At 41.7% G+C, this 15,484-nt stretch overlaps 1 protein-coding gene across 1 annotated transcript; it reads left to right on the top strand.

Annotated features, from left to right (window-relative positions):
• Positions 1–1,285: 1,285 nt before the first annotated feature.
• On the top strand, positions 1,286–6,659 carry LOC131991431 (uncharacterized protein KIAA0408-like). Its single transcript, XM_059356889.1, has 5 exons — positions 1,286–2,489; positions 3,507–3,836; positions 4,378–4,442; positions 5,092–5,956; positions 6,054–6,659. The coding sequence occupies exons 1-5, from the start codon at positions 2,346–2,348 to the stop codon at positions 6,309–6,311; spliced, it is 1,662 nt and encodes a 553-aa protein (XP_059212872.1). The 5' UTR covers positions 1,286–2,345; the 3' UTR covers positions 6,312–6,659.
• The last annotated feature ends 8,825 nt before the right edge of the window (positions 6,660–15,484 follow it).

Genomic DNA, 15,484 nt, shown 5'->3' with positions numbered 1-15,484 from the left:
CCCCTATAATTCCCAGTGGGACCCCTGATTAGTGGCAGGCATTAGTAATTGATGGTGTGTCAGATAAACTGTAGCAACTGTCCTCAAACAACACAGCAGCGCGATGAGTCAAACACGCAGGCCCAGCTTAGGGTTACTCCAGGACATTGAATAAGATTTCACATATTTTGCTCTTTTGAAACATAAATTTGCTAAAAAAAAAATGTTTAAAGTCTTAAGTCCAAAAATGAGTGAAATTTTGCTTAACATGCCAGGCTTCCACCTTGCAGTTTCCTTTCCGTGACTACCTTCAATAAAGATATTAATGACTGTGACACATTATTACTCACTGTGTCACACACACCCATTTGGCATCCCTTGGAAAAATGATTTGCAGCGGGGCAGGGTCACAAGACAAAATCTGCCCGAGCATCCTAAAGCAGAGTAGCAACAGAGACGCTGATTGGCTGAGAGCTCGCAGCAGCTGAAATAGCTATGTAAACACTTTCTCTCTCTCCGTGAGCCCCGGTAATTATAGTCAGGATGCTGGTGACGACAGTTGTCCCATCGAGACTTCAAATGCTGGAATAAATTTGACATTATGATATTTGATCCCGGCACCAATGGCGCGCCCACGTAAACAGTGGGGAGCGGTATAAAGGCTGGGGACCCCGGCTGGAACAGAAGTTGTTTACCCTTTAGCTCAACGCTCCGGACTTAACCCCGACACCGAGGCGTGACTGCAAGAACTGGGGCCCTTTAAATCCACGGGGTCCGCGGGTTTTACGTAACAGAGCGGAGGAAAGAGAGGGGGAAGCACCGGAGAGAGAGAACTTGACAATTGGGCGCCGAGGGGAGAGAATGTGTTGGACAGCGCGCAGGACTAGAGCAGACTGAGGATTAATACTGGAGCAGGGAAAACTTTAATGTAGAGAAAGGTAAGGACAGTCTGTGACAACATTACAGCGGGACATTTCCTAGAGCCATATGAGAAAATTTCATTTTGAAATATTTGTTTTAGACAGCGGGAAAAAAAAATCTAACTAATCGTATACTATTTTAATAATTAGGTGTATTTGTTATTAATTAAGTAATTTGTTATGGAAACATTTCTGAAAGTCATGTTTTCATCTTCAAATATGTTTTTCTCTCGTTAATATCTTTATTAAACTGAATCAGGGTTTAAAAAAAAAGATATTTACAGACACACGGACGGATATTTTTCACTATTTTTTTTTTACATTTTATAGATCTAACAATTAATTGAAAATAATGATGAAAAATAATCAGCAGGTTAATGCATAATAAGAATAATTTTTGGAACCCTAGTTGTCCGTATATCCTTATATTGATTTTTTTTTTACTAATGCCAATTTATTTTATTTAGATTTTTGTCATTATTTTCGTTTCCTTTGTTTTGACATACATTCCCTCTCTCCATGCCTCTTCCATGCTCACAGGCCATGCAGCCAGTTTACTATGTTACATAGTTACAAGATTATTAATATCTACTCTTACATCACAAGTGGGAGGGAAGCGGCTGGTACATTCGGGCACTTTAGACCAGGATACTTGTCATATTTTGTGATGGCAACAACAACAACAAAGCCAGGGGTAAGCAATAATAGTTAATAACAGTTAATAATAGTTAATGTTCCCATTGGGACTTGACATTACCATGACATCAATGAATGTTTACCAAGGTACATTTAAAGGGTTTGACGATACATCTGAGGGGCAACCTTGAATTAATCTGAGATATGACAGAGCACAGAGGACATTTTGATCTTGTATCCTTAATTTGAAACACAGAGTTGAGTTTTTCTTGCCCATGTGGCGAGGTGTACAAAGGCAGGCTGGAGGTCAGAGTGACCAAGAGCTGCCATGCTACACTCTTGTCCACACGTGCTGCATAGGTAGGCTTACATGCCTGTGAATTTTGAAGAATGCAAAAGGAGAGGGCTGTAAATATCTGACCTTTGAGAGGGCAGAAAGTGTCCACCAAAACAAGTCAATAATAATAATAATAATAATAATAATAAGGTTTCATTGTTTTTGGTGAAGATGTTAAAACACAAGCATTGTAAGAAAGAAAAAGCTCACTTTTCTAAAAAAAAACAACCCAATGCGATCTCAAAATCTGATTTGGGGCTAAATGACACAGAAATACAGACAAAGTGGGCTGAATCAGGATACTTTATAAAGAAAAGTATGCCAACTCTCTTTTCCCTCGATATATTTGTCCCTCTAGTGTTTCCAGGCCATCGATCCGTCCAACCCCGCACTGACCTCTGACAGGAAAGTGATATAGGAGAAAGGGGAAATTGCCATTTAAAGAGACCTCTGGATATCGAACGGCCTGCGTCATGGCAGCCATTGATCTGGAGCGTGGGCTGGAGCATGGCGGCCGTGGCTGGGGGCAGGAGAGGCCGGAGCTGATGGACAATTTTGACTCAGAGATGCAAGAGTGGGAGGACCAGCTGCAGGACATCCAGAGAAAAATCGAAGAGGTAAGATTTCATATAAAAGCAAGGGTTTGTTTCAAATGCCCACAGAGATTGGACATTGCCCTGAAAGCACACATTGTGATGGAATGATGACACATTAAATACAGTAGCTGGGTCTATGCAGTGTGGACAGTGAATGGAAATTGTACTTATGTGTGAAAATGGGTTTTAAGGAACCTAGTGCCACTTTTTACACTTTTTACACCATCGTTAGTGTTACAAATTACATTTTTTATTTTCTCCTCTTATTGATTTATTCTGTACAATACTACACATACTGATGTAAAAACATAGAAATTATTTTACTAGGCTAGGTCATTTACTTTATCTGTATATGCATTATTCAGGTATTTATGAGAAAGATAAAGATTTTCGGTCGCTATTTAGCTCTTGTGCTATTTTTTATAGAATCTTTAAGATTTATCTAAGAGTTTGGTTTAACAATGATCAAATTCAGATTCAAATAAGACACAATTTTCAGGGTGTGTGAGCACGCTAATGATTTTGTTCCCAGATTTGAAATGCTTCCGTTGTCCCTAGTGTGTGTGTTAATTGGTGGTAAATATGTGTGTGTTGCACGTGTGTGTGTGTGTGTGTGTGTGTGTGTGTGTGTGTGTGTGTGTGTTGCGTGTGTGTGTGTGTGTGTGTGTGTGTGTGTGTGTGCGTTTGTGCAAACGGTTGGCCTTGTTGGAGCAATGATACAGACAAATGTTAACAAGCTAATTAAACTGTGATGTGCCGACAGACATGCTGAACACACACACACACACACACACACACAGTCTAAAAGTGGATACTAAAGGGGTATTAAAGGTTGTAATGGTAAACTGATGGTTGTGCAAAGAGGAATAACATGTGCCGATTATAAATATAGGTCAGGCTGTGAGACAATTTTGTGATAATTATAAGTCTTGTACTAAGACTTGTTTGTTTTGTAAACACACTTCCTGTTTTTGAGTCGTATGTACCATGTGTTCATGTAGGAAGTTGTTTATGTTCCCTTCTGTTTTCATTTCCTAGTTGTACAGTGAAGTCCAGGCCCGCAGAGGAGCGAACGATATCACTACTGACAACCAGAAAAATGATGGAGAATTGGAGTGCGGCCTCGGGCACCATGGCAATGGTCTTTTTGCGCCCGGCCATCACAGCAAGAATCACCCCGGAGCTATTACTGTGCCACATCACTATAGTAACGGCTGTAACTATAGCCCCAATGGGTACAGCTACCCTGTGAGTCATCAAAATGGCTACGATTACTGCCACGCCAACTCGGAGATCGGGGACTTGTTGCAGGATTATTTGGGGCAGGGGAAGCAAATGAGCCGGAAGAACAACGGAGCTCGCCACGTGGTAAGTAAAGGCAATTCTCGTCATTTCCCTGCCTTTGCATCATTCTGTTGGCATCTGCACATCTGAGGAAACCAGATACATAGACATAAGATGAGTCAAAGCTGGGGTTCAGTCAGGAACATATTGATTACAGTTAGCTGGTTCCTTCCAGTCTGCTTACACAGACACGTTAGCAGATAGGAGTTCATTTCACATATTTTCACCAACTCTTGCACTTTCCCAACTCCTGCCAAAGCAATCAGGAAGAAAGCCAAGACGTTAAACTGTTTCCTCTTCCACATGCAAAGCCACATGCAAAGCCACATGCACAGCCACGTGCACAGCCACGTGCACAGCCAACGTTACAGTACAGTAGATCAAAGTAGCGTTAGCAGGGCTATATCAAGTGATGAAGGGTCAGCTGAGGTTCAGTTTTGGTACTGTACAGTGATCAGAACATTGCCAGTGATCTTGAAGTAGCACACTCAATTAAAGCTTTTAAATATAGTAGTTGGAGGTTGATATAGATGGTTTTTAAATACTTATTTCCCATCTCTCTCAGCGCTTCAGCGACACAATCAAGGTGAGCCCGGGAACGGAGATCAGAAAAAGTTCTGGAAATGAAAGGTAAGTGTGCTGTGAAACAGTGTGATAATTCTAAGGGTTAAAATTAAGCCTGGATGCCTCTCTAGTGCCCCTAAATAGATCTCTGCCAGCATGATTTTCTTTAAAAGGCTGTAGTGGGTGCCAATTCAATGTAAGAATGACATGATATTATATGAAACTAGATGACATAAGGTATCCATTGGTGCCAGGCCTGTCAGGAAGAGGACAAAATTTAAGATTAATTTTGGCGAGGGGAAAACAAAAATGGCCATTTACAAAGGTGTCTGCTGAATTCTCACCTCAAGATATTTGAATGAAAATGGTTCTTTGGTACCAAGAGTCTCCTCTAAACAGACATGCCCATTTCATGCTAATCTAATGCAGGTTTGGCCAAAAACCATGCAGATTTTTAAATGTTTTATTTTCCACTATTTTAAAATGGTGTATTTGAATGTTTCTGCATATTGGGATCCCTTAACAGACTTGCATTGCATAAATTGGGACTGGGAAGCTGAGATTTGTGGATATATTGAGCCCAATAGGAGAGAAATATTTGGTACCCCTAAAATTGCATGTGGCCACAGGCTGGCCCTGCATTTGAAATGGTCTACAACCACTATTGAGGAAGAAAGACGTTAATCCTGTTTTTGTTTGTTTCGATTTGTTTCAGGCTTGGACAAGAGCAGTTTTTGGGCAGCTTTGAAGAGACTGAAAACAGGAAGAACCAAGTGTCTCACATGAAGAGCTCCCCTCGCAGAGAGAGTTCCCCCAACAAAGAAAACACAGGAGCCAAGCCCCCTCTTGGACAAAGGGATGCTCCTGCTGTACAGCCACGCTCACAGCTCCCACTCACAACAGCTGAATCTCCTGCTCTGGACAGGAAGTCCTTTGCACCTGGCATCCTGGGAGACAGGAAGTGCGGCAGCCCCTCTGTTCTGAGGAAGTTTGGGGCCATGCTTCAGGAAAACGAGGGGAAAACGCTCACCGAATCAGGGGTGGTGACCCAGCAGGGACTGGCTCCCGAGCCAAAGTGCCCCACCCCTGGCTGTCAGCGCAGAGCTCTGGGAGCCCCTGTAGTCGCCGGCAGGGCGCCCGTGCGTGTGCCTACCCAGAAATGCCAAGCAGATTCCGACGTGATGATAGCAGAGTTAGAGCCCAGCCAAGAAAGGGGGTTAGTATCAGACTCTGGTAGACAGAACCACAAGGATCAAAGAGGAGGCTACAGTGGACAGCAGTCTCCGAGGAGATCACATGTGGGGGGAAGCCCAAAGATTAGACCCAGGGCTAACAGTGGGGAGAGAGCAAGGAAGCCTGCACCCCAACATGTGGAGCCCAAAATGGACTACAGGAGCTCAAGTGCTTCTTCCGGAGCTCAGAAGATCCAGAGGGGTGGGTTGGTGGGACAGGAGTTGCCAGGTTGTGGCGCAGTGAGGGATGAAGGACTTATTGAGTTGCTGAACATGCTGGAGATCCAACACGAGTACAGCTCCAGTCCCAAAGCAGGACATACAGCTTACAGACAGGATCCACAGCAGGTAGGGTTATTTCTTTATTTGATCATTTGATAGCAACCAGTGAAACTTATGCTCTTACTATACAAATTAACATGTGTCCCATTATGTCTCTGTTCAGGTGAACCAAGCCCATTTGTCTCCAGCAAATCCCAGGAAGAGCTTCTCTCGTCCTGCACGGCCGGCAAACCAGAGACCTCCTTCCAGGTGGGCTGGCCGCACCCCTACTGCCATCATCACCGCCCCATCAGGCCCAATGTACCGTCCCCCAAGCCCGCTAACTCGCCCTCGTAGCCCCATGACCAGAACCCCAAGTCCCGCCCTGAAACACCGGCCTCACGTGTCCTATTCTCTTCAGACTGAGACCGTCATCATGTGATACCTTTCCATTTCAATAAAGCTTGATCCCTTCCTCCAGGGAAACCCTCTCTCTGTGTAAATAGTAAGGACTTTTCTGTGAAACAAAGTGCTTTAAGAGAGTTAAAGAAATGCTTAATTTCATCTGGGTGTCAAGATAAAAAACAAACATCCACAACATTCTCCAGTGTTGCTGTGGCTTTTTGCTTCTTCTGTGCTGAAACCTTTGCCAACACATCCACATATTGCTTAGTTGCCCCCTTATCCTTTTTTGTATTGAATTTCAGGTGTTTTCTGTATAATGAGATTTTGCATGCAGCCCTAGTTTGAGGGTGCATGCTCATGTGTTGAATTCCCATGGTGGGCAGGTTGAATCAAATTCAACCTGCCCACCAGTAGGAGTTAATTAAGTCGCTCCCAGCAGCAATCTGCTAACTGTCAACAACAGTGTGTTTTACTGTATCATATTGTCAAAGTAATATATTTAAGATGTTCAAATAACAGCTGTGACAAATGACTATGATATGCCTTTAATGTATTTTTTTCTTGGTAATAAATATGACAGTGCTTTGACATAAAGAGTCTTGTCTCTCTCTTATTACAGATCATTGCTTTGTTCATTAGCGATGGAGGGTGTTGATGATTTACTGCATGTCAAGCTTATGGATATCTGATATCAGCAGCCCCTTGCATGCCAGAGCAATGGCAGCTCAAGAAGTGTCAGTTGCTGCTGCAAATGAGCTAACTGTTAAACATGTCAACTGCTTCAAACATTCCTGAGGAGCTGTGTGTTAAAATATGTGACCATTCACAGATTGTACGCATAAATAGTGATTTTTGAGGCTTGTATAGGTCACAGTGGTTGGATTGTGCATATGTAATTATATTTTTGAAATATTTGCTCTGAAGTACAGTACAGTGTTGATGCAAGAGCAGTTATGTTATTATCCGCCATTGCCAGGATATCCAGTGTGCCGCACTCACACTGGTTCTGTAGCAGTAGGGATCACTTTTCATGCTCTTGTGTTTCTCGCCTTCATCAACAACCTGTGGCTTCCCTGACACCTTCTGCTCTGTGGAAGGTGAGGAAACACTTTACACACACACACCTAAAGAACAGAACCTCATTTATACAAGCATTAATATCTTGCTGTTTTATCACCAAACAAACCATTTCTGTACACAAAAGCACACATGTTTGCATGGCCACAATCATGTATACATACTGTCTTCTGGCAGAGGTGGCCAAAGTGTGAAATGTCATGTAAAGGCTGGGCGGGTGTACGGAAGTCCCTTGGCCCCGTGATGCTTCAGCCCTGTTACCCTACCTCTTGGTGCTATGTGGCACCTCAGACAGAAATAGCAAGCGTGACGTGTGTTTTGGTGCCAGAAATCTTAGCCTGCTGTCTTTGGGGGTATAAATAAAGAGTGGGAGGGGGGCGTTGGTTCCTCTCTCTGTCTCTGTAGCTCTCTTTCTTTCATCTTACCCATCACTCTATTTCTGCCTCCCAATGAAACAAACGTGTACTATGACAAACTGTAATAAAAACAAATTATGACAAATTGGGGATTAAGTTTGCTTTGTCCTCTCATCACCTCTATCCATTAGTCAATCTGCTAATTATTATTTTCTTGTGATTTTTTTAAATTGTTTTGTCCTAGCCTTACTGGTTTTAAGAGAGTGCCCTTCCCATGGATGGAATAGTGAATGGGCCCAACAAGCACAGGGAGCCAAAGTGTCAGGTGCCCCCCTGGCCTTTAGATTCAAAATGCCAGTCATGTCACATGTACCAACCAGGAAGAGACTAAAAATGACCACAAAGAAACATAAAACAACTACAAAGAGCTACAAAAGGACTACAAAGAGACCAAAACAACTACAAAGAGATGCAAACGACTATGAAAAGGGGCAAAACAACCAGAAGGATGCACAAAAGGACTACAAAGAGACCAAAACAACTACAAAAACAAAGGGACACAAAATGCAACTACAAAGAGAGACAAAATGTCTACAAAGAGTAGCGAAATACCAACAACAGACAGATAGATAGCAATAAAAAGATCAAAACAATTTCATAGTGACACAACACAACCACAGAGAGACAAAATGACCATAGAAAGATGTGTAACAACTACAAAAAAGACACACAACTACATTTAAAAGATGCAAAACAGCGGCAAAACTACAGAAACAACTATGAAAAGGGGCAAAACAACCACAGAGAGATGCATAACATCTACACAGAGACACACAACAACAACAACAACAAAAACAAGCTAAACAGCTGTGAAGTCTGTGTGTATTGTTCCTATGTCAGAGGGCTTGTGGGGACTTTTGCAAGTCTCTATAATTCGCCCATAAACTTTCCCCCTTTTTGTCTTCTCTCCCTTCCTGTCTCTACTCTCAGTTGTGTGTGTATATGAGAGCCCATCTTACAGTTTGACACCTACTTGGGCTGCTTAAGGGTATTTTAACAAGGCATCCTGTTGGCCATCACTCCTCTGTCCTCATCAGGCCTCCTGCTAACTGTTGGCAAGCTGCTGCCTGGATGATCTAACAGCTCATCATATATATTTTCTCCTCGTGTTGCTTCACCCCACACTCCCTTTTTCCTGCTACCCTGACTGAGGACTGTTTGCAGAGAGCATGGCAGGCCCTGGTACAGCATGTCCTATTCATGAGAGCAGAGACAGATAGATGACAGAAAGCAAAGAAAGAACACAAGAGCAGACAGCTGAACTGTAGCCATGACTCCCCTGACGTCAGCAGGCCGCGTTGTCACACCCACTCCCACCCATGAGGAGGCATCACCCATCAAAAAATAGTGCAAAAGACTTCTAGGAGTTTCTCCACTGAGTTACACAATGTTTATTGGCTTTACTAGCTTTTGGAGTCCTGCAACACACTCATACACACTCATGACAATCTGTACACACTGCTGCAGAGCCTTATGTATGACATCTGGGAACAAGCTATGTCTGTTCTCATGGCTTTGATCATGGTAAGGGTGCTGATCTGCCCTTCTGAATGAGTTACTAGAGTGTATGTGTGTGTGTGTGTGTGTGTGTGTGTGTGTGTGTGTGTGTGTGTGTGTGTAGCTATCTTTGCGAGACCCAATTTGGGATTTACACCATAAGAGTGAGGACTTTTTTGGAAGTACTTCCCCTGAAAAATATCCATTTGTACATCATTTACTCACCCTACGTTACCTTTAATTCTAGAAGAAATTGTGTTTTTCTTTCATACCTCTATACATATGCTTGCAAGGATGAGTAGCACACCCGAGCAAGTGTTAGTAAGTGTTATGCAGAAGTGTCTTGAATAATACGATTTTTGTGTAAATGCCTGTCTGGAAGTACTGAGCTTACAAATGGATAAATGACACTTGAGCTTGGAAACAAATGTTTTAATATAGTTTTGGTATTGTTAAATGCAGCCTCGATTTACTTGATTTATCAACAATTTCAGCTTTCCAGTTCTCCATTCACCATGGAGGCATGCCAGTAAAAGCAATCTCCAATAATTCAAGGTACCATGTGGTGAGTTATTGACACACAAATTGTCATTATATAGGTAAATTATTCCTTTTGGGAAGGGTTGAGGTTATGCATTTAGTTGTGATGGTTAAGGTTAGGGTAAACTGCTGAGAAATGCATTATTGACACAATAGAGTAGAAGTGCAGTGTTGTGTGTGTACAGCATGTGTGTGTATGCATGACCAGCCCAAACATTTGAGGGCACCCAAGTGCATATGTGTCCCATGATGTCGCCAAAGACAAGTAGTGGTGGTCAAGTCTAACTTCTTAAAACAATGTTCTTTATTTTCCTGAATCCAAACTGCATTGTACATTTAATTTGTAGTTAGTATTCGCATGAGACACTGGGGTATCAATGTTATAAATAGGCCTTTTCCACAGCAGATATTTATTGATGTGCAGTAGCAGAAAAACACAGGTGTAATCAATAAGCTAATGGTTGGAATAACTGATTGGGACACTAATGGAACTCAGCCCTCATCATTGTTATTAGTCACAGCTGTGGTTTTCCTACACTGATCCTTAAATCACGACTGGTTGGTTGATTCCTTACAATTGAGATAAGCAAACTTGTTTGAGTTAAGCCAACAGGTGCATTCATTTTGCTGTTCATTAACTACCATTAAACACAAATACCAAATCAGCTTGTAAAGACGAATAGAAACTTGTTAACTTGGAACTGTCAAAGTATTCTAATGTTTGTACAAAATAAAGTTTTATTTAAAGTAGTGAAACTGTGTTTAACGTTTTGAAATGGAACAACTTGATTAGGGTAAGGCATCAAAACTAATTGGTTACTTTTGTTTTTTGTTTGTGTTTTTAAATCACGGTTTGGATTTAAATAACTACTGCCATACATGACTACAGGACTTAGTGACCTAGGAGCTGACAGGGAACATAACAATGTTCAGAAGTTAATTTGCAGGTTAACTTGAAATAAGAACGTTGACTTTTCTTTCATTACATTAGACCCAAACACCTGTCTCCTGGGTCACAGTCCTGTGTTTTTCGGCCTGACCCACCCTAAACAGACTTTCTTGGTCAATATCTATATCACTTCCTCACTTCTTCCTTTCCTCGTCATAAATACTACTGCCACTACAGGTTGAACTGCATCTGCACACTGCGTCTCCTGACGTACATGGGTTATCTACGAATTACAGTTCTTTACTCTCTGTAGCTATAACTACATACAGTGATTGGGAACAGCCTGGTTAAATAACCAGACATCTGACTTTACAATCAAGGAATGTTTGTTGAGGTATGCTGAATTAGCTATTGACATGATAAAAATATATGTAGGATTTTTTATATTTGAGAAAAGAACTTGGGCTTTTCTAGACATGTGTGATTTTTATTATCATTTTCTTTTTAAATGTGTCACTTAACTTTGGATATTACATCAAGGCCTTCCTGTAAATATTGTTATAGCATGTGATGGCATGGAAAAGGGCATAATGTTCTATATGCCCTGTTATTTTGGCCCTCACAGACAGACAGGCTATCTACGTTATAGTTGCTAGGCAGACGTCAAGCCTTTATTCATCTATTCAAGCTTAATATATCTTCTATACGTGTGTGAATATTAGAGTAACGTGTGTGTGAATGAGCCCCTGGTGGCTGACATAACGTCTTCTTGGTTGTCTGAGGCATGTGTGAACCTCATGCTCCTTCCTGCCTCCTCTCGCTCACATCCACCTGTCCCCTGTCCTGTGCCCTCTGCCCCCCTGTGCTGCATCTCTGTCCTGACAAGCCTCTCATTCATTGGAGCCGGGCTCGGAGGGTCCGCACTGAAATCCTCAGCATGTGTCAGTTGCTACTGCGACGGACTCAAAATAGATTGTTAACTGCCACTTGTATGTGTGTGTCTCACAAAAATGTGGACAGAAGAGTGACAGGACCACCCTGTTCCAGAGGTTAAACATAAAGAGGAGCAGACGACCCCGAAACTGAGCTGTTTTACAGCTGTTTTACAGGGTTCTTCAATCACCCTCTTTGCACGTTTTCTCTTGTAAAAACTTAACAGTTTGGACACGTTTGCATGTCTCACACAGCATGCATGTTTAGAGTACTTTCAAGTTCTACAGTGTTTACATTTTTCTTCTACTTTTAAAGGATGTTCCCTCGCTGGCATCCACCTGCACCGGACATGTGAGTGCACGGTTTCATAAACAAACTGGGAAGATGGACACCTGTTCTGGAGCCATGTTGGGATCTTTTCGTGTTTATTCAGAAGCTTGGGACAAAACTTGACATCCAAGATCACGTTAGTGTACCTCAGAGAAAATAAAAGATATTTTAATGATATCTGAGATTTATATTACTAAAAAAGATCAATGGAAGCATTTTGTAAAGTTCACATGGCTTCAACAGTTGCTGAGCCTATTCGCCTTGAACACCTGTATCAATAACGAGCACATCTTGAATTTCTTAGATCTGGTTCATCTACTGGGAGTGTTGACGGCTTAACTTATGAATTGAGGGGTCAACCCTGTTAGACCATAGGTGTAGTTTAAATCCCACCACTCTACACTTCCATTTTTCACCCACTTTATTCACAAAGTACAAAACGCCCCATCTGTTGGACTGCAGCTCGTATCACAGTCCTGCATGCTCTATCTTCGTCCACATGTCCGAACTGTCAGTGTGTCTGCGTCCATCCATTGAAATGGCCATCTCAAATGCCAGATGATGAGTGTGGCAGTACAAGAGGTGGGACCATCAAGGACAGCCGGGAGGACCCTAAAGGGGTTCTTGAGAATTTCAGACCTCTCCATTAAAATAGATTGAGGCCCAAATATCTCCTCTTTGAAAGACAACCCGTGAGGCTCGCCTTTCAAAACAAGAGCGGGGTGCTCTCGTGGGATTAGCTGGTGTTGCCCGGCAGAGGTGACTATAGTGGGCTATTTATCGTGTGACGAATGACCAATTTTAATTTGGTTTCAGTGAAGCGGTCAGCTGGGAGTGACTACATGGCCCGCTGTCTGGCCTGTAGCCCACCGAACATGTTCACCTCACACAAAGACATAAGCACACACACAAGCTTTTAGCTACACACATGAAGTGCATTGAACAAAGGAGACAATAAGTTTGTAATAACCACATTTAGAGTGGTTGCTCACCCTCCTGTCACTCATATATCAACATGAATCCTTTAAGTATGATAGCATTAAAATAATTGTTAGATTAATGCAAGGCCTACAAATGGTATGGATGGCCCACCTCTGTTAAAGGAGATAAGAAGGTAAGGATTGAATCTACTTTCCTTAGCATTTAGAGAATTCCACTGGCTCTTATGATAGCCAATTAGATACTTGCAGGTTATTTCACTCAGTTAAGAACCTTCCTATGCAAAAAAATTATTCCCCCCTAAAGCATGTAGGCGGTTGACAAATACTTAAATATTTTTTGCAGTAATGTGTCCAACTAAGGGTCTTTATTATTAGCTCCACCAAGAAGGTGATGTTTTTCAGGGTTTTCTTTGTTTGATTTGTTGGTTTGTTTGTTTGTAAGCAGAATTATGGAAAAACTACCAGCTAGATATTCATGAAACTTGGTGAAAGTGTGCAGCATGGGCCATGGAAAAGCCATTACATTTTGGAGTGGAGCAAAATCACAAGGCGGATTCATGAATTAATTTTTTTTCTTTTTAAGTATATCCCGATGAGCCCACTTATTAAAGCAGTGCATTACACACCTACACTTTGCCAGTTTACAATGTACACAGCTAAAACAATTCAGTCGAAATAAAAAACAACAGCCCTGCAATAAATCCTATCATGAAGGTTTTATTTCTTTTGCAATATTACTTTGTAGTCAGATTTGTATTGCAATGGAGGCTTTGACTCCTTTACACTATGGAGCTGTGATATTGAAATAGTGATACATTGTTTGTCTACACAGTGAGAATGTGTTGGAGGCATACTTGGAAAGAGAAAGATGAGACCTCAGAAGCCCGCAGGGTTCCTGAAAACAAAATAACTCAACCTCATTTTGTTGTCACTTGTTCCACCACCTATTCCTGTTATATTTATGCTCTTATCAAAGGAATACTTCTACATTTTGGGGGAAAAAGGTTTGTTTTAGTAGGTTTCTTCTCTTTTTGGAGTTAGATGAGAGGAGTGAGTTAAGTCTGTGGGCTAATTTTGAAGCTAGAGCTAGCAGCTGATTAGTTTAGCTTTGCATAAAGACTGAAAACGGGGGAAACTGCCTAGATCTGATAATAGTTTAAAAATATCTGTCCACCACCATCTCTACATTTTATAGTCTTCTTGTCATAAGGTTGCCAGGCGAGCAGCAGAGACTCCAGTAAGTCACTATGCCCTACCAGGACAGATCCAGCACAGGACTCCCTGTAAATCTAGTAATGAGCCGAAATAATCTTTTCACAGGATTGGTTCCTTCGAATTGATACATATTAATGGGTTTGACCTTACAAAGCTTTGATACTTTTTTTTGTAAAATATGGCTTTAGTATCTCTGCTACACTCGTTTACAGTACATAAAGTACTATAACCAGTGCTGCCTGCACCACAAAACTTCTCTCCAATGTATTACCAGTCATCATGTGTACATTTACATTAAGAAAAGGTAATTTGTTTTAATGGATTAGTTCAGCACCCCACCCCACAAAATGTAGAGGTGCTGGTACACAGATCTTTTAAATCTTTGGGCAGATGCCGGCTAAATCTCCCCACCCCCATTACTTCTGGACTTTATATGAAGCTCAATTAACTGAACCTAATTATACACCATAAATGTGCCACTAAAAAGTCTGACTTTAGTAGGCCGTCTCATACTTCTAGCTCAGCATTCAAACTTTTAGCTCTGAATATAAAGTGTTCAATAAAGTGAGCTCCTCTATTTCCATTTTTACATCTCACCTTTCACAGTGTTCTTTAGACAGCAGAAACAATAGGATACAAACCAAAACGGACTGTGAAGTCATATGGTACTGCATTTAGAAATGGAGAACAGTCATGATATAAACTTTATGATTTTAGAAGTCATCATAGTAATGACGTGACGCATCGCTGTTATAAATGGTCCAGTAGCACCAGGCTTAGCAAGGCGTGTCACTTGATAGGCTCTAATGGTGTTAGGTCGTTGATGGTTACAGTAGGAGTGAGGTCATTCCTGGCTCCTGCAGGGCTGAGATACCCTGTCTGTGAATTTCAGCATTATGCTTCAAAATACTGATGACATACTGCACATACAGACGCAACATGCACAGCTTAATAATAAAACGTTTAACTGCATCATTAAACTGACACAGATACTGAACATGTGACACGAGAGATAACAGAAAAACTGTCAATGTGCATGCAGGTTTTTTTGTTTTCTTTGACAATAAACAGCACATACACCTGATGGACGTGGCCAGTTGACCTTGTTCAATAAAAACAAGGTCATAAATAATCCAGGATACAACAATGCTCTACTGTGGGCCTCTGGGTGGCGAAAGATGTGGGTATGACGGAACTATTTGTGGAAGGATTGGAGACAGTGCATGTATTTTCTGTGGTGTGAAGACGGAGGCTACAGAAGGTATTTGACCAGGATATGATAGCACGTATGAGGGAGTTAAAGGGCAGCAATGTGTCTGAAAACACATAGTAGTGTTGTCTGCCTGTCTGTCTGTTTGCATGTTCGGCTGGG

The sequence above is a fragment of the Centropristis striata genome, chromosome 18 (genome assembly GCF_030273125.1).
Source record: "Centropristis striata isolate RG_2023a ecotype Rhode Island chromosome 18, C.striata_1.0, whole genome shotgun sequence".
NCBI lineage: Eukaryota > Metazoa > Chordata > Actinopteri > Perciformes > Serranidae > Centropristis > Centropristis striata.
Note: the sequence above shows the minus strand (reverse complement) of the source record. Positions and strands in the feature narration are given on the sequence as shown.